General features: G+C 47.9%; 1 protein-coding gene across 4 annotated transcripts in view; it reads right to left on the bottom strand.

The window, feature by feature from the left end:
• The window catches only part of Unkl (unk like zinc finger), a 46,253-nt gene that overhangs the window by 15,384 nt on the left and 10,157 nt on the right, over nt 1–20,712 (bottom strand). For all 4 annotated transcript variants that reach the window (XR_008719808.1, XR_008719809.1, XM_055604581.1 and 1 more), the window contains exons 3-10: nt 18,566–18,742; nt 17,316–17,449; nt 12,759–12,894; nt 10,999–11,116; nt 9,597–9,681; nt 8,329–8,411; nt 5,758–5,817; nt 753–930 (exon numbers count right to left, since the gene is read on the bottom strand). Coding sequence is in view for 2 of the 4 variants with exons in the window: in XM_055604581.1 (XP_055460556.1) it covers nt 753–930; nt 5,758–5,817; nt 8,329–8,411; nt 9,597–9,681; nt 10,999–11,116; nt 12,759–12,894; nt 17,316–17,449; nt 18,566–18,742 (971 nt within the window). In the remaining 2 variants the exon portion in view is untranslated. The remainder of the gene's footprint in view (nt 1–752; nt 931–5,757; nt 5,818–8,328; nt 8,412–9,596; nt 9,682–10,998; nt 11,117–12,758; nt 12,895–17,315; nt 17,450–18,565; nt 18,743–20,712) is intronic.

The raw sequence follows: 20,712 nt of genomic DNA, 5'->3' as shown, positions 1-20,712 counted from the left end.
TTTATGTATCCCCTGAAAAGTTCCCAGAATTCCAAGTGTCACACATTCTCAAAAACTATCTACAGCTGGCAAAACCACACCTCTGCTAGAGCGTAAGACAAATTATAGTCGGCTGCTGTGGACAATCTGAAGCAGCCCCACATCCCACACCTGGGGTTAAAACGAGGCCATTCCCACATTTCTGTGTTTGTAAAGAAACTGAAATTCTCACTGTCGCCTCGGTCAGTGAGGCCCTAGTGACCACAGAACACAGCAGCTCAGGGTACTCTACCTGTGACTCACAAACACCTTCTGCACCTTCTTGGCCTTAGCCTTTCTGCCCAGGCTCTTGGCTCCTGTTTAGGCCCTGATACCTCACCACAGCCCAGCTATTACCGCATCGGTCTTCCCTAATGAATGACTGCTAGGTACTAAAAAACCCAGGAAGCTGGCTGCTGCAGCTCTGTGTTTACCTGTTCCAGGCTTTATTACAACTCTCCTCCTGACCCAGTCACCACTCCCACCTTTAGTTCATCATGGTTTCTATTTCCACTTCTCACTAGCCTCATTTCCAGTGACCACTTGACACGGTTCTTTGGTGTTTTGTGCAGTATGTGTTGTGGGTTACACATACCCTGCACTCGTGGGCACCACAAAGCAGTGATTCACAGTGAGAAATGACAAACCATGCCTCTGACTCTTCTACAGAGCAGCGCATCCTGAACATCTATAACTGTGAAACATGGTGCTAAGGAAAAAAAGTGTGGACTTACCTATGACCGCCTCCACAGTGTTGCCAGCAGGATCAAGTGGGAGGGTACGAGCAGGAAGGGTAGGTAGAGCTGTCGGGGAGGAGCTACCTGAGCCAGTGCTGGATGCCAGGCTAGACGCCACGCTGGAGCTTATGCTGGGGGCCAGTGGGTGAACCACTGAGAACACAGCAAGGTGGTTCTGTTTAAAAACACAAACAATATGAGCAGGTACTGTTGGGAAAACAACAGCAGCAGAGACATGGAGACGGATGGGCTGCCAATTTCTCCAGTGTAGTGCATAAGGACATCCAAAATTTTGGGGCGTCGCAGAGGAATAGGAACTATTCACTAGCATGCACTCACCACAACAGGCTGTCCTGCTGTCACTCAGGCAAACAGATGTGGAAAGTGTCTGTCTGTTGATAAAACCTACCCAGCAGGCACAAAAACCTTTGACAGGCCAGGGGCTGGCGGCCTGCCAACCCTTCTCCCCAGCCTCCTAGGGGTCAATGTGCCCCTCCCAAGTTCTCACCCACCCAGAGACCAGAAAAATGAAAAATGAGGAAACTGGTCTAATCTCATTCTGATAGTTAATAGATGAAAATAAGTCATATTAAACCAAATAGGTGCCCCAGGCTAGATTCACGGAACACAGCAACAGAGCTGGGGGCCTCAGTATGTCTCAGTGCAATGGACACTTACATCAAAATCAAACCTTTGTGCTGAACCTGGGATTCTCACATTGAGAAAAAACAGCCATGATTCCCAGGCCTCACCATACCTCCCTGAGTCATCACCAGGGCACTCACATTCCTCATGAGTCCCACAACAGTACCTAGTGACTCCAAACTCAAGCGTGACAGAGGTGCCTGGGCCAAAGAGAAGACAGGTGTTCTCTATCAAAAGTCACAGCCACTGGCCATGGGCTGAAAGAAATGTTACCAGCATGAGGTGAACCAGCTCTCAGTAAGTGACTAGACTGCACATAACGGCTGGAAACCAACAGCTTTACTGGTATCCGCATCATGCAGGTGCCAGATGCTCTTGGTACCTGTGCTGTCTCTCAGCCACCTCCTTCACCAGTGGGCCCAGTCCAGAGATGCGCTGGTCCCAGTCAATCAGGCTCAAGTCTATCCCGGGACAACTGAGAGGGCGGCATTTGGGGTCATAATCATTCCTGGCCCCTCCACCTGTCCACCTTAAACTTCAGACTTCACCTAGGTCCAATACCACTAGGAACACCTATACCTCTTCGAAAATAAGGGGGAGCTTGTCAACTCCACAGGGTCATGGTTTAGCAGAAGAGGGACGTCAGGCTTGCTGCCTTAAATTCCAGAAAGAATCTGTGCTCTGTCACTCTGGGACTTCAGTATTTCAGCAGTTTGGCTGCTCTTCCAAAGGACCCAGGTTTGGTTTCCAGCACCTACGTGGCAGCTCACAACCATCTGTAATTCCAGTTCCCAAGGATGCAACATGGTGGCCTCTGCAGGCACCAGACATGCATACAGTGCACAGGCATGCACGCAGACAAAAAGCATCCACATCATTAGATACAGTAAAACAACAACAACGGAAACACCTTCCTGGACTTTACACCAGAGACCAAGAATGCAGAGAACCTGCAACCTGACACAATATTATCACTAAGCCATCAACACAGCTGGTCTGAGCTGGTAGCTCAAGCAGGTAACCTCATGCCCCATACTGTGAGTACAGCAGCAGTATTAACTGAGCTGTGGCCACTAGGGCCCCACCTAGAAACTGACACATAGCCTGTGGCACTGGGACCTGCCTACGGCACCAAGGCGCTGTCCTCTTCCTTCCCAGGTTTGTTTTAGGGGAACAGTCACACCTGGCTTCCCTCATTAGTGCATGTGGTACCATGGCCTCAGACTGGCAGGCACTATGACCACAGCCCTCCATCATATCAGTAGAGGGTGCAGCCCTCTTCCCCAGGTAGAGATACCAGGAGACTGCTTGACCCTGAAAATTAGTAACATTGTCATGTCCTTTCCACTCAAGGACACAATGGTCACAAATGTACAACCACAGTGGGTCAACCTAAGGGTCTCCAGTGAGAGTCACACAGCTGGCTAGGGCCAGGGAGAGCCTACCAAGGGGATGCCATGCCTCCTCTAAAGCCAGCTTTATTGCCTGGCTTTTCTTTCTCCTTCCTTCTTCCCTTTCTTCTTTTGTTGTTAAAATATACACAGGATAAAATTAATCATTTTAACCATTCTGGTTTTCAATTTTATTTATTGAAAGAGAGAGAAAGAGAGAGAGAATGAGTATGCGTATGGATACCTATGTATGTAGGTCAGAGGACAACTCATGGGAGTCAGTTTTATCCTTTAACCTTGTGGGACTTGGGGACCAATCCCAGGTCATTTTGCATGGTGACAAGCTCTTCTATCTGCTGAACCATTTAGTTGGCCCTTAATCATTCTTTTTAATTTTTTGTATTTTGTTTTTGGGGGGTTCTTTTTTGTGTAGCCTTGGTTGTCCTGGACTTGCTTTGTAGACCAGGCTGCCTCTGCCTCCCTGAGTGCTGGGATTAAAGGCCTGTGCCACTATGCCTGGCTCCTTAATCATTCTTAAGTATACACTTCTTTGTGGTACTGAAGACTGAGCCTAGGGTCTCACACATACTAGGTGTGCTGGCTAGTTTTTTACCAACTAGACAAAAGCTAGAGTTATCTAACAGGAAAAACCTCAATTGAGAAAATGTCTCTGGCTGTAGGGCATTTTCTTTCTTTCTTAATGACTTATTTTTTTTTTTTTTTTAATATGCACTGGTGTTTTGCTTACATGTGTATCTGTCAGACCCCTTGGAACTGGAATGGCAAACAGTTGTGAGCTGCCATTTGCATGCTGGGAAGTGAAACCAGGTCCTCTGGAAGAACAGCCATTGTTTATAACCACTGAATCACCTCTCCAGCCCCCAGGTATTGCCTTTCTTTTCTTTTCTTTTAGTTTTTTTGAGACAGGGTTTTTCTGTAGCCCTGGCTGTCCTGGAACTCTCACTCTGTAGACCATGCTGGCCTCAAACTCACAACAGATCCACCTGTGTCTGCCTCCCAAGTGCTTCGATTAAAGGCGTGTGCCACCAACACCCCCAGGCATTTTTTTTATTTAGTGATTAATAGGAAAGGGCCCAGACCATTGCAGGGGGAGTCATTTCTGGGCTGGTGGTCTCCTAGGTTCTGTAAGAAAGCAGGCCAAGCAGGCCATGTGAGCAAGCCAGTAAACAACACCCTCCATGGCCTCTGCATCAGCTCCTGAGTTCCTGCCCTGTCTGGGTTCCTGTCCTGACTTCCTTCAATGATGAACAGTGATGTGGAAGTGTAAGATAAATACACCCCTTCCTCCCAAATTTGCTTTTGGTCATGGTGTTTCATCAAAGCAATAATAGACCTCACTAAGATACTAGGTAAGCACTCTTATCACTGAGCCACATCCCCAGCCTTTTATTTTCAACCTTTAAGACAGGCCTTTAATCTAATGCCCAGACTGGCCTTGAACTCAGTGATAGTCTTACCTCAAGCTCCCATGTAGCTGGGATTTTATGTGCTTGCATCACAAGACCTGGCTCCCAGTGTACACTTCTGTAGCATTAATTACAACCACTCTTGTTCAAACTCCATCACCACCAGTTTCCAGAACACTTCACCTTCCCCAACTAATATTCTGTCCTTGTAGTCCATGAATACCTCTCCCTCCTTCCTTTGCCCTGGCTTCAATGAGGACAGCAGAAAACACAGGGAGAATAAAAATTCTCCCACAGGAAGGGGAGCAAGTGACAATTCACCCACAGCAATTTTTGAGCCAATGCCGATTACTATTTTTATTTATTTAGTTAGCTTAGTTAGTTTTGAGGTAGGGTCCCACTATGTGGCCTAGACTGGCTTTGAATTCATGATCTTCCTGACTTGGCTAACCAAGTATTGGGATTTGGGGTTACAGGCATGGACCACTGAGCCCTGCACCACTCACTGTTTTTCCACAGTGAAGGGGAAACACAAATGATCTTGTCATTAGTGCAGTTGTGTCAAGACAAAATCCCTGTTTCCTAAAACAGGTAACTACTCTGAATCATCACAAGGAAGCAAAACTGGTTGGGGAAGAGGTCTTAGGGTTGGAGGAATGTGAAGCCCCCATCTCAAGACCTGGGCATGGCAAGGGAGCTTCAGTGAACACAGACAGGCTATACTCCCTTAAACGGGGGGCTCCTCAGAGCCACTGATACCCACTTTCAGAAACAAGCTAGACCCAGAAGAACGGAAGTGACACTAACAGTATTCCCTAAATCCGTATGTGGGAACCCTAACTAACAGGACATTTGGTTGCGATCTAATCTGGACCCAAGATTCTTTATAGACATAGCAGGTTATGATGAGGTCACTGACTGGGAGAATGGTGTCCTTGTAAGAGATGAGGACAAAGACATGTACCAAGAGATAACCCTGTGAGGCCCCAGTGAGCGCACGTGTGTGTGGGCCCTGGAGAGGCCCCAGGCCTGCCCCAGCTCAGGGACTTGGAAATAGAGTTCTGTTGCTTAAGCGTCTACTTGAGACACTTTGTTACAGTGGCTGTAGCTGCCTCATATATAGGCTCTGTGTTTTCCAGAGGAAAAAAAAGAGCTACAAGGCTTTGGTTTTGTTGTCTTCAAGGTAGGACACAATTTTAGGAAGGGGGGTTGAAGAAGGGTTTCTTTGTAGACTTGACTATCCTGGAACTAGCTCTGCAAATCAGGCTGGCCTTGAAGTCACAGAAATCCACCTGCCTCTGCCTCCTGAGTGCTGGGATTAAAGGAATGCGACACCACCGCCATGCTTAAATATTTTTTAACAATAAAACAAAGGACACATGAGTATGAGCAAAAGAAAAAGATAATTACAGAACAAACAGGTGCTGGGACTGGGGCTGGGGACTCAGCTCACTGGCAGAGCAAGACACACAGTGTACAGAAAGGCCTAACAAAAAGCCATGCTATCCAGCTGCCCAGACGAGTGGCCCAGAACTGTACCTGCTTGCCGTCCTCACTAGCTCTCTGGCTTCCTTCAGAGGGGGAGTCTTTCCGTTTGGCCTGCAACAGAGGGACCACTCAGGTTGGAGATGCAAGGAGGAGATGTCTTCTGAAACCTACATTTTGGTTAGAAGGGGATGCTCCGATTCCGATGTAAATTAATCAATTAATTAAAAAAAGAATTTAGAAAATGCTGGAGCTAGTCTGCTGGCCCAGACTTGTAATACCGATCCTAGTACAAAGGAGGCTGAAGTAATAGGATCATGAGGTTGAGGCCAACCTAGGCCATATAATAAGGCCTTATCTCAAAAAAAAAAAAAAAAAAAAAACAAAAACAAAAAACAGTAACAACCCCACAAAACAAAACATTGAGAAAGTACATGACCTTGAAGAATTGTGAAACAGAAAAGGTGGTACCCAAAGCCCTTCCCACACCACACTTGAATCACTTCAGACTGACAGTCTGTGGCATGTGTACCAAGCGCCAAGGAATTATTCAATAGAAAGGCCTGGATGTAGACGTGTGAATTCACCACATTAGAAAGGCCCTTGTACAAAGTAGTCAAACTTACGAGCATCATGCTGGGGACTAGAACCAGGATCCCTGGTGTCCTGTTTAATCCAATAGCATTATGGCTGACTTGGCACAGGAGTGTGGATATTGCCTAAGGGAGGCCCAGCTGTGCCTTTTTGAAGGAGGGAACTCTAGGCATTCAAAGTGGCCCTGTGAGGATGCTGTGACAATTCCAAGAGAGAAGTGGCCAGTTCTGGGTATACAGAGTGCCAGCAGGGTTCCAGGCCTCAAAGCAGGAATGAATGTAGAGATGATGCCTCCCTGGGCATCTTAGTCCAGGACCCCATTGTCTCTCATTCAGAGACAGGGACACCCAGGACACCTCACTGACGGCAGAGCGGCAGCAGCACCCAGAACACACTGAAGCACATTATCAGTCCAGCATTCCCTCGCTGCACTGCGGCCTCCCCCGAGTCTCCCACTGGGGCCTGCAGAGGATACCTGCTGCACCTCAGACAGATTCAGACCCTGCCCTGGCAGCCACAAGGACCATCCTCAGGCAGAAGGGGCAAAAGAACAAGAGTAACTAAACCCTAGACCATGAAGAGACACTTTCAGAGTCTTAGGGACCTGGCAACAGACTCAGCCACCCATATAAGCGGCCTTGGCAAGAAGTACAGTGACACCTTACAAGGGCACAATCTAAGCAGAGCAGCTCCACTCTACAAATTCAGGACGATCTCTTTTTCCTTTTTTTCTAGTTTGGTTTTGTTTTGTTTGAGACAGGGTTTTCTCTGTGTAGCCCTGGCTGTCCTGGAAATCACCCTGCAGACCAGGGTGGCCTCGAACTCAGAGATCTACCTTTCTCTGCCTCCTGAGTGCTGGGATTAAAGGTGTGTGCAACCACCGCCCAGAAATTCAGGGCTATTTCAATGTCACTCGAACAGTTTAGAACCAAACACTATTTTTAATCCACTTTTGAATATCCTGTCCCCATACTGGGATGGCTCCTCTACTAGCTGACTCTGGCACAGACAGGAAGTGACTTCTACAAGAAGTGATTTCTAAGCCCATTATACCCATCAGATACACAATGCCCTCATCCAAAACTTGGGAGTGTTGGGTAACATACAGTAGTAGAACGTTTTGCTGTCTTTAAAAACTCAGTTATGGGCAGGGTGGTGGTGGCGCATGCCTTTAATCCCAGCAGAGGCAGGCGGATCTCTGTGAGTTGGAGGCTAGTCTACAGAGTGAGTTCCAGGATAGTCATGGGTACACAAAAGAAACTGTCTTGAAAAACAAAACAAACAAACAAAAACTTAGTCATGTTATATAAATATGCTTTTGTTTTAATCCCAGGTATGAGATATGGGGCTGATTCAGACTGTCCATAGCAGCAGACTATTGGCCCTGTGCAGGCTCTGAGAGGGGTGAGATCTTTGCCAGCCTTGGATGGTTTAATTTTGAGGACTCTGGAGAGGGAACAAATGCCAGAGCCCAGACAGAGAAGAGGGCTCCAAGAACGAAGGAGGCTGCTGCTCCTGGCTGCTGCTGATGCAGTGTGAAGCCAAAGAGAGCCCTGAAACAAAGACTGGAGTTGCCCAAGGAACCCAACAACCCTAACTAGCAGGAAGTAGCGAAAGAGAACTACGACCCTTCTCCTCACTAACCTTCTTTCTCTCCTACCTGGTGTTGGGGTGTTGGAAGGGAGAAAGAGGTATAAGAAACCCCAATAAAATAAAAAAGAACTAAAATAGTGCCTACAGGAGTGCCACATTTGGTACCACTTGTTGATGCCCTCCAACTGCCTAGGACTGATAGCCATGGGATCTGAAGCGATGAGAAAGGCAAGGCACCAGACACCTGCTAAAGCCAGAGCCCACAGGCCAGCACACCAGGAGCACATCCTACTCCAGCCCCGGCAGTGATATTGCTAGGAGTTCGCTAGACTCTTCTAGAAGGAACCACAACTCCACATGTAGACTGCTTCCAACCAAACCACCAAGATGTCAGCTCATCTCTGTCCCCAACAGTGTGATTAAGCAATGTCCACTTACACTTCCAGGCTGGCTGCTGAAAGCTGAGCTGCTGCTGGAACTGAGATCACGGCAGCTCCAGTCGTTCACCACGCCCAGGCTCTCTGCCAAGAAGAAAAAGAGTACCTGGCACTGAGGGGCTGCCAGCTGGCCCATAGAATGGGTGAAGAGCACAGGTTGATGCTGTAACCACTTCCCTTCTTCTGGATTGCAGGCCAGCCCACAGTCAGTCATGTAATTTTTTTTTTTTTTAATTCTTTTCAGGAGCTGGAGAGGTGGCTCAATGGTTAGGAACATTTGTTGCTCTTGCAAGACGACCTGGGTTCCCAGAATTCACATGGTAGCTCATAACCATTTGTAACTCCAGTTCCAGGGAACGAAACACCTTTTGGCCTCTGCAGGCACCAGGCATGCATGTAGTGCATGAAAATACATGCAAACAAAACACTCATATACATAAAAAATCTGTTTAAACAAAGGTCTATTTTTAGTATGTGCATCTGAGTGCAGGTGCCTCAGGAGTCCTTAGGAGGGCATTAAATTCTGTAGTGTCATGGGCCTCCCGAGATGGGTGCTGGGAACTCTGGACTCTGTAAGAGCTCTGAACCACCGAGCCATCTCTTCAGCTCCCTAACAGTGCCGTTGGGATTCAGTCATTTTAACATGAAAATCAACATGTTAAGTGTGAACAGAAACAGCTGCCACCCCAACTGAAACAGAAAGTGAAGCTTGAATTTGCAACTAATTCATAACCAACGGAACCCAAACTCTAGAACTGGGGGACAGCTTTAGAGAATAAATTATGAGCCTATGTGACAATTAGTGACCACTAGGGTCTGAGGCCAGCTGGCCAACCCCAATTAAGGGATCTTGGTGCCTCCTCCAGGTACAGGAACAGTGATTCCAAAAAGCCACTGCCACTCAGTCCCACCAGGATAGTAAAGTAGCTCAGAGCAAAGTGTACATAAGCAGGTAAATGACAAGAGATCCGGACGCCCGTGAGGTGGGTGGGGCCCGCAGACCTTGGTGCAAGGGTCCTTTTAAGTTTTGCAGGTCTGGTCTGTCCCAGATATAAAGGGCAAGGCAGGTTCAGCCACTCGGCATGAGCTCTCCCCTCTCCCTGCCCCCCACTCCAGCCAGCTAAATGGGCATTTCTGGTCCAGATGTGACCAGTCCCCAGGTCACAGTGCTGAGCCATCCCTCAGGGAGCCTCTGTGGAGCTGCTGCCCAAGATTCGTGGCCACATGGTAGCTGAGGTGGCCCCAGGAGGCTGGAGCTTGTCTACTTACTCTCAACATGTGCAAAGGCACAGAAAGGGCCCCGAGGGCAGTAGCCAGTTTGGCGCATGTCGTTGCATTTTGTAGATTTGTAGATCTAGGAAATCAGACAAAATACGGAGGCTTAGTGATCTGGTTTCTGTGAAGAGCGCAGAAGCAATCAGAGACTGTGTGGGCACTTTCAGCTCCAGAACAGATATACAGTGTCTCCAAAGGTTCATGAAGGCCTGTTCTCACTATGGGAGGATGGTGGAATGTTGACAAGGCAGGAAAGGCCTGGTGGGGGCCCTAAAACTATGAAATATGTCTTGTAGGGGCAACGCAGTCCAGATCTATGGGGCCACATGATCGTGGATGGGAACCTCCAAACCTTCCAACGGCATAAAACAAACCTTTTCTGTCTAGTGATAGAAAGGTGGCCACCACACTGTTCGCTCCGAAATGCTCTCCTCCCTGTCAAATGTATTGGCCAGAGCCAAGCCTGTCTATCAGACCTCCAGACAAAGTCTACCTGACACTCTGGAAGAGGCATCTAACTGTCTGGTGTACAGCAGAAGCTCAAGCAATACCTATTCAATAAATACAAGGATCTACCTTATGACCAGACTGTCCACTATTTCACTTAGGGTACCACACTCACCATAGGGACCTGAGAAAGGACAGATGAGCCTTTGGCACCAGAATGGTACCCTAGGGGCCAACATCTACCCAGATACTAAAACCACAGCACCCACTAAAGAGGCTCAGGAACGGCATGACAAGAGCACCCCTGCACTAGCTGACTTACACCTACATACAGCCCATGTCCTTTAGTTCCTCCAGCCTAGCCCCACCTGTCCGTAGACTCAAGGCCCCGAGGACAGTTCATCTGCTTATTCATTTTAACTCAAATCTGAGTGTGTTCTGCTTGGTGACTGAGCAGCAAAGGTGAACTCAAGGACAGGGCCACACACCTATCTACAATATTCCACAGACAGCCCTCCCCATTCATTCAGGTAGTGCCCTTTTAACCCCTCAAACAGCCTCACTAGTGAGACTTTGTTGCTCAGGGACAGGCAGTTCATGCCACTTGGCACTCAAGGTGGAGCTGTGGGGCCACACGGGATCAGCTGGACCTTAGTAGGTACTGGAAAACAGGGCAACCAGTGTCAGGGGACTGGGCCAGGAGGAATCATCCAGTAAAGATTGTCCCTTCCTGGTGGTACTCCATGTTCTGGGAGAGGAAAGTTCTCTTCTCCCTTTATGGGGCTCCTTCCTGCCCCCTTCTCCCAACCCCCTTCCCCAACTCCTCCTAGGCTGATTTAATACCACTCACAGTATAATGCAACTGAGTCTCATAAGCCCTTCCAGTGAGGGCTTAGAAAACCCCTCTTGAGCTGCCAATAATCCGATCCATGCCCTGGCCAATGCCTACCTCAGGATGGAACTGCTGCTCTGTGCGGGAATGGCAGTACTGACAGCTGTCCCCACCATCACACCGTGACGGCTCGCCCCACTCATCGCCATGCTTCACACTAGGGCAGGGTGTAGACCTAGAATAGGAAGAGTGTATCCTCTGGGCTCAGGATCTGGCTCCCAACACAGAGGACAGAAGGCAAAGTGAACCTACAGTGACCATGTTCCCTCTCAAGGATGCAAAGGAAAACAGACCCTCCCCACCTGAGTCAGGCAGGGCTGCCTGTGTGAAGGGTGAGAAATAGCAAGCCCAGGGCTCTACCCTCTGCAGGAATCTGAGACTTGATGCTATTTTCAAGACAACGCAACACAGGGTTTCTCTGTGTAGTCTTGGCTGTCCTGGACTTGCTTTGTAGACCAGGCTGGCCTCGAACTCACAGAGATCTGCTTGCCTCTGCCTCCCTGGGCACTGGGATTACAGGCGTGTGCCACTGTGCCTGGCTGTTTTCAAGACTCTGAATCAGATGAAGTGATTCAGATTCAGATTCTGAATCAGAATCTGATTCAGAATCAGATTCCCCATTCTTCCTGTGCTTTCTGGCAGCTTCACGGTCATTCGTTTTAGGTTTCGTCAGAATTTCCACTTTGAAACTTACTTTTTTTTTTCTTTACCCAATTTTCCATTCTTTTTACAAGGATATCCACTGGTCCCCTGAAGGCCAGGCAGTGATGACAATACCACCTATTTATATTATTCCTAATTTTCTGCTCATGTTTCTTGACCTTAAAGCCATTCAAAGAGCAGTGAAGTCACAAATCCAACATCTTTGTCTATCAAAAAACAGTGTCCCTGGGCAGCCAAGGGGACAAGGGATTATTACAAAGAGGAGAGGGTAGCCCTCTGCAAAAAAAAAAAAAAAAAAAAAAAAAAGTACAGGCTCTAAGGAGGAAGCCTGTAGGGACTGAGGCCCTGGACCACTGTGGAGTGCAGACTGCAAGCCCAAAGAGAACAGCAATACATAGAAGGGCAGCTGGAGGCTGAGTGGAAGATACTTTAGAAGATGCGGTACCATCAGCCCGGTGGGACCCCAACCAGAAAGCAGATGAAAATCAGAAGGGTACGGAGTTCAGCACCCCCAGAGCTCCAGGACTCAGGGCCCTGCTATCAGCCTGGAGGGTGAACCGTATCTCACATTCCAGTGCAGCCAAATGTACAAACTGTCGGGAGAGGCCCAGGCCTGACATTACAGGGGCGGCACATCGTACAGGGTGGTAGAGTGCCAGAAACGACAGTAAAAACACACAAGGGTGCTAAGCAGGCTAGATGGGGGTGTGCCCAGCTATGTTCCCCGCTGCCTGATAGGGCTGCCAGTGGGAAGATCATGTGCCTGAGTGCAGAGAGACTTAGGCCCCAGCTTTGTCCTCACTTGTCCTTACAACAGATGTTCACACCTTCATTTTGTCTCTAACAAGCCCAGACCCTTGAGATCTTCCTTGCCTGTGGGCTGACAGCATTGCTGAGCAGGGAATCGTCAATGGAAGAACTCTAAAGAGTGGGCATCTCTATGACAACAGCACGGAAAATGTTCCCCCTCCCCAGCACTGGGTGCAAGGGCCCTAGGAAAGAAAAAAAAAAGCAGCCTCATGGCTCGGCATCTGTCAGGTGGGGGAGGGGGCCAGCAGGGGCTACAGAGGCGTTAGGCCAGCAGCTACAATCTATCTAGAGCCATAGTGGATTTCGGATGGGGAGCACCTCCTGTCTGTGGTCCATGAACCCACCTGTACTGGAACCTCCTGGGGTTCCGACGGCGGTCTCGGCTATTGTGGTAGTGTGGACAGGCATAGCCCTGGCGACACAGGCGAGGTGGCTTCGGGCACTGCTCGGTCTTATAGCTGCCCAGTACGAAGTTACTGTCTGTAAAACAGATGCAAGAAAACCTGGCCTTGAGTATTCACAGTGACATTAGATACAGCAGCCCAAAGCGCAGACAGCCACGCATCCATTACCACTGAGTAGATTTGCAAACACGGCTTACCCCTAAGGAAGGACCAGGGCTACTGTACTGTGGACTGCCCCAGAGACACTATACACAGTAGGAGATGGCAGGCACAGGGCTGTAAATATGACCCACATATGTAAGATGTACAGAGTAGAGAAATGCAGAGATGAAAGTGTGACAAAGATCACCAGAAGGCAGGGAAGCCCTGTTAACCGGGATAGGAGTCCTTTGGGAACTGGCTGGGAACATGGCTCAGCTGGTAGACAGTTTGCCTAGGTTTAGTTCCCATGGTGACATGAGAATGGTGGCACATGCCTGTAATCCCTGAACTTGAAAAGTATAGACAGAAGCACCAGAAACTCAAGTTTATTCTTGCTCACAGGGCAAATTCAAAGCCAGCCTAGGTGAAATGAAGCCTTGTCTCCAAAAAAAAAAAAAAATTAAACAATAGTGAAATAATGGACACATACATGTGATTATATTAAAAATCACTGACAGACTGAAGGTGTGGCTTAGTGGCTTTAAGCACTTGTTGTACAAGCATGGGGACCAGAGTTCAAACCCTCAGCATGCACCTCAATTCCAGACAAGCATGGCAGCCTTAAATTCTTCACTCAGAATGCAGATCCAGTGAGGTATGGTGGGTACAATTTGGAGACTTCGTATCAATGAGTAAAGAAGAGAGAGAGAGAGACAGAGGACAACACCTGAGGTCAGCCTCAGGCTTACAAACACACACACTCGCGTGTACTTGCCCACAGGCATGCACATCTCCAGCCCCCCACAAAAATAACAATGAAAACACAGAGCTTTTTTGAGAATATGCTTATTCCCAGCTCACTGACCCACTCCCATTCTCAGGAGTGTCTTCTCTTTCTTAAACTATTTCTATTACCTTAAAAAAAAAAAAAAAAAAAAAAAAAAACAAAGACCAACCTACTGAAATGTAACCCTGCTCTCCACAGGCCTGGGTGGTGCAGGCCAGTGCAGGTCTACCCAATGCACCAGATGTCTGCCTCTACTCCGGGTGCTGTCAGTAAGGCTGGGCTGCACAGGGAACACAGGGCTTGATTTTTCTCCTGTTTGCTGTGATCACAGAGCTACTCTAAAAATACTTTTAGGCCAGTGAGGTAGCTCAGCAGGTAAAAGCACTACCGCACAAACCTGACAGCCTGATTTCAATCTCCGGAACTCACAATGGAAGAAGAAAACTGAACCCCAAAAGCTGTCCTTTGCCCTCTACCCAAGTACTATAGCGCTTGCAGGCTCACTCCCACCTCTAACAGTGATGATGATGATGGAGGAGGTGAAGAAACTCCTTTTAAAAACATTAGCCAAGTGATGGTGGCACATACCTTTGATCCCAGCACTTGAGGAGGCAAAGGCAGGTGATACCTGAATTTAAAGTTAGCCTGGTCTACAGAGTGAATTTCAGGAGAGCCAGGACCACACAGAGAAATCCTGTTTTGAGGGAGAGGTAGAGTGCAAGGGAGAAGGAGAGAGAAAGGAGGAGAGGGAAGGGAGAGAGGGAGTGGGAGGAGAAGGAGAATGAGAGGGAGAGGGAGAGGGAGAGTGACTGGGAGAAATTAAAAACAGAAAAAGGTTACACATAATCCCTGGGTCCACCTCCCTATTGCTGGGGTTATAGGTGTGAGCCATCATGCTCTGCTCAGAATGTACTAGACATTAAACCATGGACCAGGCAAGTGAGCAGATACTGAGTTATACACCAAGCTCTGTTTTTTACTTTCTGTTTTGAGATAGGGTGCCATTAATTGCCCAGAATGACCTTAAACTTGCTCTGTAGTTCAAGCTGGCCTAGATTTTACAATCTTACTCAGACTCAGCCTCCCAAGTAATAAGATTACAGGTACGTACCAACCACATCTAGCTCAATACCTACGTTAACGCTACAAAACAGTCTTAGTATGTAGCCTAGGCTAGGTTTGAGTTCATAATCATCCTGCATCAGCCCCCTGAGTGCTGGAGTCACAAAGTATACATCAGCATTCCCAGCTTAAAGACAGCTAACTCTGCCAAAGGGCGGTGGCCCACACACCTTTAATTCCAGTGCTTGGGAGGCAAAGGCAGGCAGATCTCTGTGATTTCAAGGCCAGCCTGGCTACAAGTCGAGTCCAGAACCGCAAGGACTCTGTTATACAGAGAAACCCTGTCTTCAAAAAAGAAAACAAAATACAAACAAACAGCCCAAAGCCTAAAACTTAAAAAGGTGAACTTTGAGGCCACCCATGGCATACACCTTTACTTCCGGCACTGAAGAGGCAGAGGCAAGCCTATCTCTATGAGTTCAAGGTCAGTCTGGGCTATACAAAAAGACCCTATCTCAAAAAACCCACACAAACAAAACAAGGGTAAAGTCTCTAAAAACTACCTCCTTTCTATCCTTCCTGTTCAGCTAAATCCCAGTGAGTCAAATCTACCCTACAGACACATAGGGATTCTCACCTCCCACCTGTGGCACTGGATCAGATGCCCACTTGGAGAAGAACAGATCCTGCCAACAGGGAGGCTGCTGAATAGAGCAGAAGGGTGATAAAAACACACAAAGCCAGACATGAAGCTTCAGCCACACCCTCCTCTAGCTAGTATCCACCCTGCCCCTGACTTTGGGACAGGCTACTGCACGTGGTGTCCCCTCTCCTTTCCCAATACCTACAATGTCACAATAGGCCACAACTTGTCAGCACTGAGCCAGGTGCAATGAAGAGAATATAGTGTGTCCCAGTGCGGCCAGACAGCATGGTCGGGGACCACAGTAAGGGGTGGCCATGGAGTCAGTAAGAGCTCCAAAGTCATCCTGATAATTCATCCTGGCCTCTGGCCCTAGCTAGATTCATTTTATCCAATGAGGGAGGAAGACTGCAGAAGATAATCCAAACTGGACTGCCTGCAACCTGAAAGCACTGTTTATAAACTACAAAGCCCAGAAGCCAGGCAGTGGTGGCACACGCCTTTGATCCCAGGTAAAGGCAGTCGAATCTCTTTGAGTTCAAGGCCAGCCTGGTCTACAGAGTAAGTTCCAGGACAGCCAGGTTTACACAGAGAAGCGCTTATCTTGGAAAAACAAAAAACCAAAAAAACAAAGAAATGAAACGACACAAAAACTTCACAGACATTGTGATACACTAGGTAAAGGGATGGGTAACACACATGACTATCCTAGCCCTGAATACGGGATTTCCTTTCAGGGTGAAGATAATGTTCTAGAATCAGGTAGATCTGGTGAGTCGCACTGTACATACTCAATGTAACACAACTGCTCGCTTTAAAATGGTGAATAGTGTGTGTGGGTGCACACATCCTTGAGTGCACAGGTAGGGGCCAGAGGTTGGCATCACGTGTCTTCCTTCAGCACTCCTACCATAATATTTTTTACATTTATTTTTATTATTTTTTTATGTAGGAGAGTTTATGTATGTCTTTACACCATATGGGTGCTGGTGCCCATAGATGCCAGAACAAGGGCACCAGATGCCCTCGCATTGGAGTTACAGACTGTTGTGAGCTGCCATGTGGATGCTGGGAATCATATATTGGTCCTCGTAAGAGTAGCCAGTGCTTTCAACTGCTGAGTCATCTTTCCAGCCCCTCTCATCCTATTTTCAGGAAGCCAAACCAACTGGCTAAACTGGCTGGATCACACAAGCCTTCAGGGTCCTCCTGCCTCCATCTCCCTAGTGCTTGGATGACAGGCCTGTACTGCAACACCCAGGTTTTCTTGTGAATGCTGGGCATCCAGACTCAGACTTCCATGCCCACACAGCAAGTGCTGTGCCCACTGAGCCATCACCATGCCCTGAAGAGGTGACTCTTATGCGCATTTACTATGAAACAAGACTCTTCACAGCTCTCATTCACGGAGCCTGCAGGGGACATGTATTTCGAAGCTCCAAGGGACAAGTCCGAGGACAAACGTCTGATTTAAGCTCTAGACACATAGAAACTGAGGCTTAGGTAGGTGGGTCTGAATTTAATGGGGTAGGTGGCAGCAGACAACCAGTGATGTGCTGGTACAGCCTGACTGGAAGTTGCTGTCGGCCCTAAACACTTCCCTCAGCCCCACAGCCAACCAATACTATCCACAAAGACACCAGGTGGTATGATGGGGTCTATATAGTCTGGGGCCAAATGGCTAGTCTCAAATCCTACTTGGCCACCTGTTTCCTAAATGGCTGACAGTTAGCAGTGGACTGAGGAACCTTGATTGTTCTATCTGATCCTCCTGTGGGTTATGTTATGAACTCGTGAATGGAGCAGGTACCAAGTCAAAGGCCATGGCTCTCCCCTGCAAGTACTGCAGCAACCCCAGGCTTACCTTGCCAGCGAGGATCCTCCCCCAGGATCTTCTCGATCATAGCCTGACTGGCCAAGACCCCAGGCTGCAGATCAGGCACACCATCTCCACTGCTGAGCTGGCCGTTCTGCAAGGCTTCCTGAGCCTGAAGCTCCCTGAAACCAACAGTACAACACAGCAGTTATAGCCTGGAGGTGGGGCAGGCCAGCAGAATCCATGGCTTCAGAGTCCCTTGGCCTGCAACTTCACTAACACTAGGAGACCAGAGCATCAGGCCCAGCAGCCTTGCCTTCTGACAGCAGTTCTGTCTCAAACCTCAATTTTAGAAAGGATCTGCCCAACTCCCCAACCCTTTTCTCTGTAAACAGGGTTGATGTAGCACTTTTTGCTGTCCTGGAACTTGCTATGTAGACCAGGCTGTCCTGGAATTTAAGATCTGCCTGCCTATGCCTCTCAAGTGCTGAAACCAAAGGCATGCACCACCACACCTGGTTGGTTTTGTTGTTGTTGCTGTTTTTGGAGGGGGATGGGGGTTTACCTGCTATAGCCCAGAATATCCTAATGTTTACTAAGTCACTATATGTCACAGACCAGCCTTGAACTCATGGCAGCCTGAGCCTGACTTAGCCTCCCAAGTATTAGGATGTTACAGGTGTGCATGTAGGAAGGGTCTCCTTTCCACAGCAGCAGGGCATACATGGCATTCATCTGTTTAGACCAGAGGTCCTCAACCTGTGGATCGAGGCCCCTTTGGCAAACCTCTATCTCCAAGAACATTTACATTACAATTCATAACAGCAGCAAACTTACAGTCACGAAGGAGCAACAAAAATACGTTATGGTTGGGGGTCACCGCAACATGAAGAACTGTATTAAAAGGTCACAGCATTAGGAAGGTTGTAAACCACTGGTCTAGACAGAAAGCATTACACCTTTGTTCCTGTTTGCAGCTCACAATTCACAAGGAAACACTGAGAGTAGGCGGGGGAGGCCAGGGATGGAGTTCAGGGAGAGTGCTTGCACTGCATCATGAACCCTGGGTTTGACCCCTAGCCCACATGCACTGGGTGTGGTGGCAAACTCTGTAATCTTAGCACTCAAGAAAAAGTGACAAGAGGACAGCGAGTTTGATGCCAGTGTGGGATACACAGGAGACCTTTTCCCAAAAACAGTAACTCAAATAAAACTGGGGCTCAGAAAGAGATGTTTTGAAACAACAACGCCAGAAGCAGCAATGGGGTGAGCTGGACCCTCGGCAAGCACCAACTCACCTGATGTCACACACAGGTGGCCGGAGGTCCAGGGGGCCATGCGCGAAGGCACAGTGCAGCCCGTTCTTCACACAGTGGCCCCGTGCATCGGTCTCATGAATACACGTGCCTGTCTTGTAGTAGCGCAGGTGGTACTTGCGCTCCGTGTCCCCAGTTGTCCGGTGCAGGTAGGGGCATCTGGGAAGCAGAGGGATGAACACACAAACTTGTTCTTATGGACTTAGCTGACCCTGGGCTCCACCTGCCTCCCACTGGCACTTGAGGAGCGGCTGCTTCACACTCCTGCACACTAAGGTCTGCTCTGACCAGAAATGACACTGCTGAATGAGACCTGTCCCCGATTCCACAACCCTTCCCAAATCTGATACACACAGCAAAAAACCCCACCAATTTCCAAAAAGTCATCCTCCTTGGCTAATGTTTTGTTTGCCTTCATCTCAGAATAATTTGCTCGCTCAAATGGTACACTCTGGAGTGGACCACCTTCTCATAGTTTAAACTCTGCACTGCTACTAGTGCTGGTTGTTTTTTTGGCATCTTGACACAAGCCAGGGTCATCTGGAACAGGGAACCTCAACTGACAAGATGCCTCCATCAGACTGACCTGTAGACAAACCCATTGTTTTTATTTTTATTTTTTGGTTTTTCAAGACAGGGTTTCTCTGTGTAGCCGTGGCTGTCCTGGACTCACTTTGTAGACCAGGCTGGCCTTGAACTCACAGAGGTCTGCCTGCATCTGCCACCCAGAGTTCTGGGATCAGAGGCATGCTACACTTTATTTTATTTTATTTTTTAATTGACAATTGATATGGGAGGTGCCAATCCTGGGCAGGTGGTCTTGGATTGTATGAGAAAACAAACTGAGCCAGATGGTGGTGACTCATGCCTCTAATCCTAGCACTCAAAAGGCAGAGGCAGGTAGATCTCTGACAGAGGCCAGACTGGTCTACAGAGCATGTTCCAGGACAGCAAGGGCTACATAGAGAACAACAACAACAACCAAAAGAAAAAGAAAGCACAAACTGAACAAGCCACAGACAGCAATACTGTAAGTAGAGGTTTTTGGGGGGTGTCTGCTTCCATTTCTGCCTCAAGTTTCCTCAGTGATGGACTGTGATATGAAATGTGAACCGAGTAAACCCCTTCTCCCCCAAATTGCTTTGAGTCAGAATGTTTTATCACAGAAGAGAAGAGCAAACTAAGACATTATCCTCATTATCATTAATTGCTGTGCCAAAATTAATGACATCAGACAGACAGTGGCTTTTGACTGGTAATGAATTTACTCTCTTTTTCTCCCTCTCTTTCTGGTTTTTCAAGACACCCCTAGCTGTCTCCAAATTCCCTCTCTGTAGATCCAAGCTGGACTTGAACTCACAGAGATCCACCTGCCTCTGCCTCCTAGGTGCTGAGATTACAGGTGTGCGCCACCACTGCCTCGCTTCTTTACTGGTTTTTGTTTTATTTACTTTTTTTTTTTAAGATTTATTTATTATTTATACAACATTCTGCCTGAACACCAGATCTTACTATAGATGGTTATGAGCCACCATGTGGTTGCTGGGAATTGAACTCAGGACCTTTGGAAGAACAGCCAATGCTCTTAACCGCTGAGCCATCTCTCCAGCCCGTTTTATTTACTTTTTAGCGAACTGTAGAGGCAACTTTAGGTCAATGATTTACTCCCCCCTCCCCCGGCCACCCAGAAGTCCTGGGAATTGAACTGCACTCATGCTAGGAAAGTACCCTACCACTGAGCTACAGTCCTGCCCTCCTTTACTGATTTTAAGACAAAAAAATGTCTTCCCAAGAAAAGAAAGAATTTGATTAAAGGGCCATCATACAAAGAGTCAGAAAAAGATCTTGCTCTCTCTTGAAGCTATACTACAAAGGAGGCAAAGCAAATGCCAAGCTGTGCTCATTTTTTTCTCTCAAACTGGAAGGTGAAGTGTCCTGCCTAGTTTGTATTTGAGACAGGTTTATGTATCCCAGGCTAACTCAAACTTGCTATGCAAAGCTGGTCTTGAACTCCTAATTCTCTTATCTCTGCCTCTCAAGTGCCAATATTACAGATGTATGCCACTATGCCCGGCCTTTACCTATTTTTTTTTTAAGTAAAATTTTAAGTTTTTGCTTTCTAAAAAATA

The sequence above is a fragment of the Psammomys obesus genome, unplaced genomic scaffold, assembly GCF_907164565.1.
Source record: "Psammomys obesus unplaced genomic scaffold, mPsaObe1.curated_primary_1811, whole genome shotgun sequence".
Taxonomy (NCBI): domain Eukaryota; kingdom Metazoa; phylum Chordata; class Mammalia; order Rodentia; family Muridae; genus Psammomys; species Psammomys obesus.
Note: the sequence above shows the minus strand (reverse complement) of the source record. Positions and strands in the feature narration are given on the sequence as shown.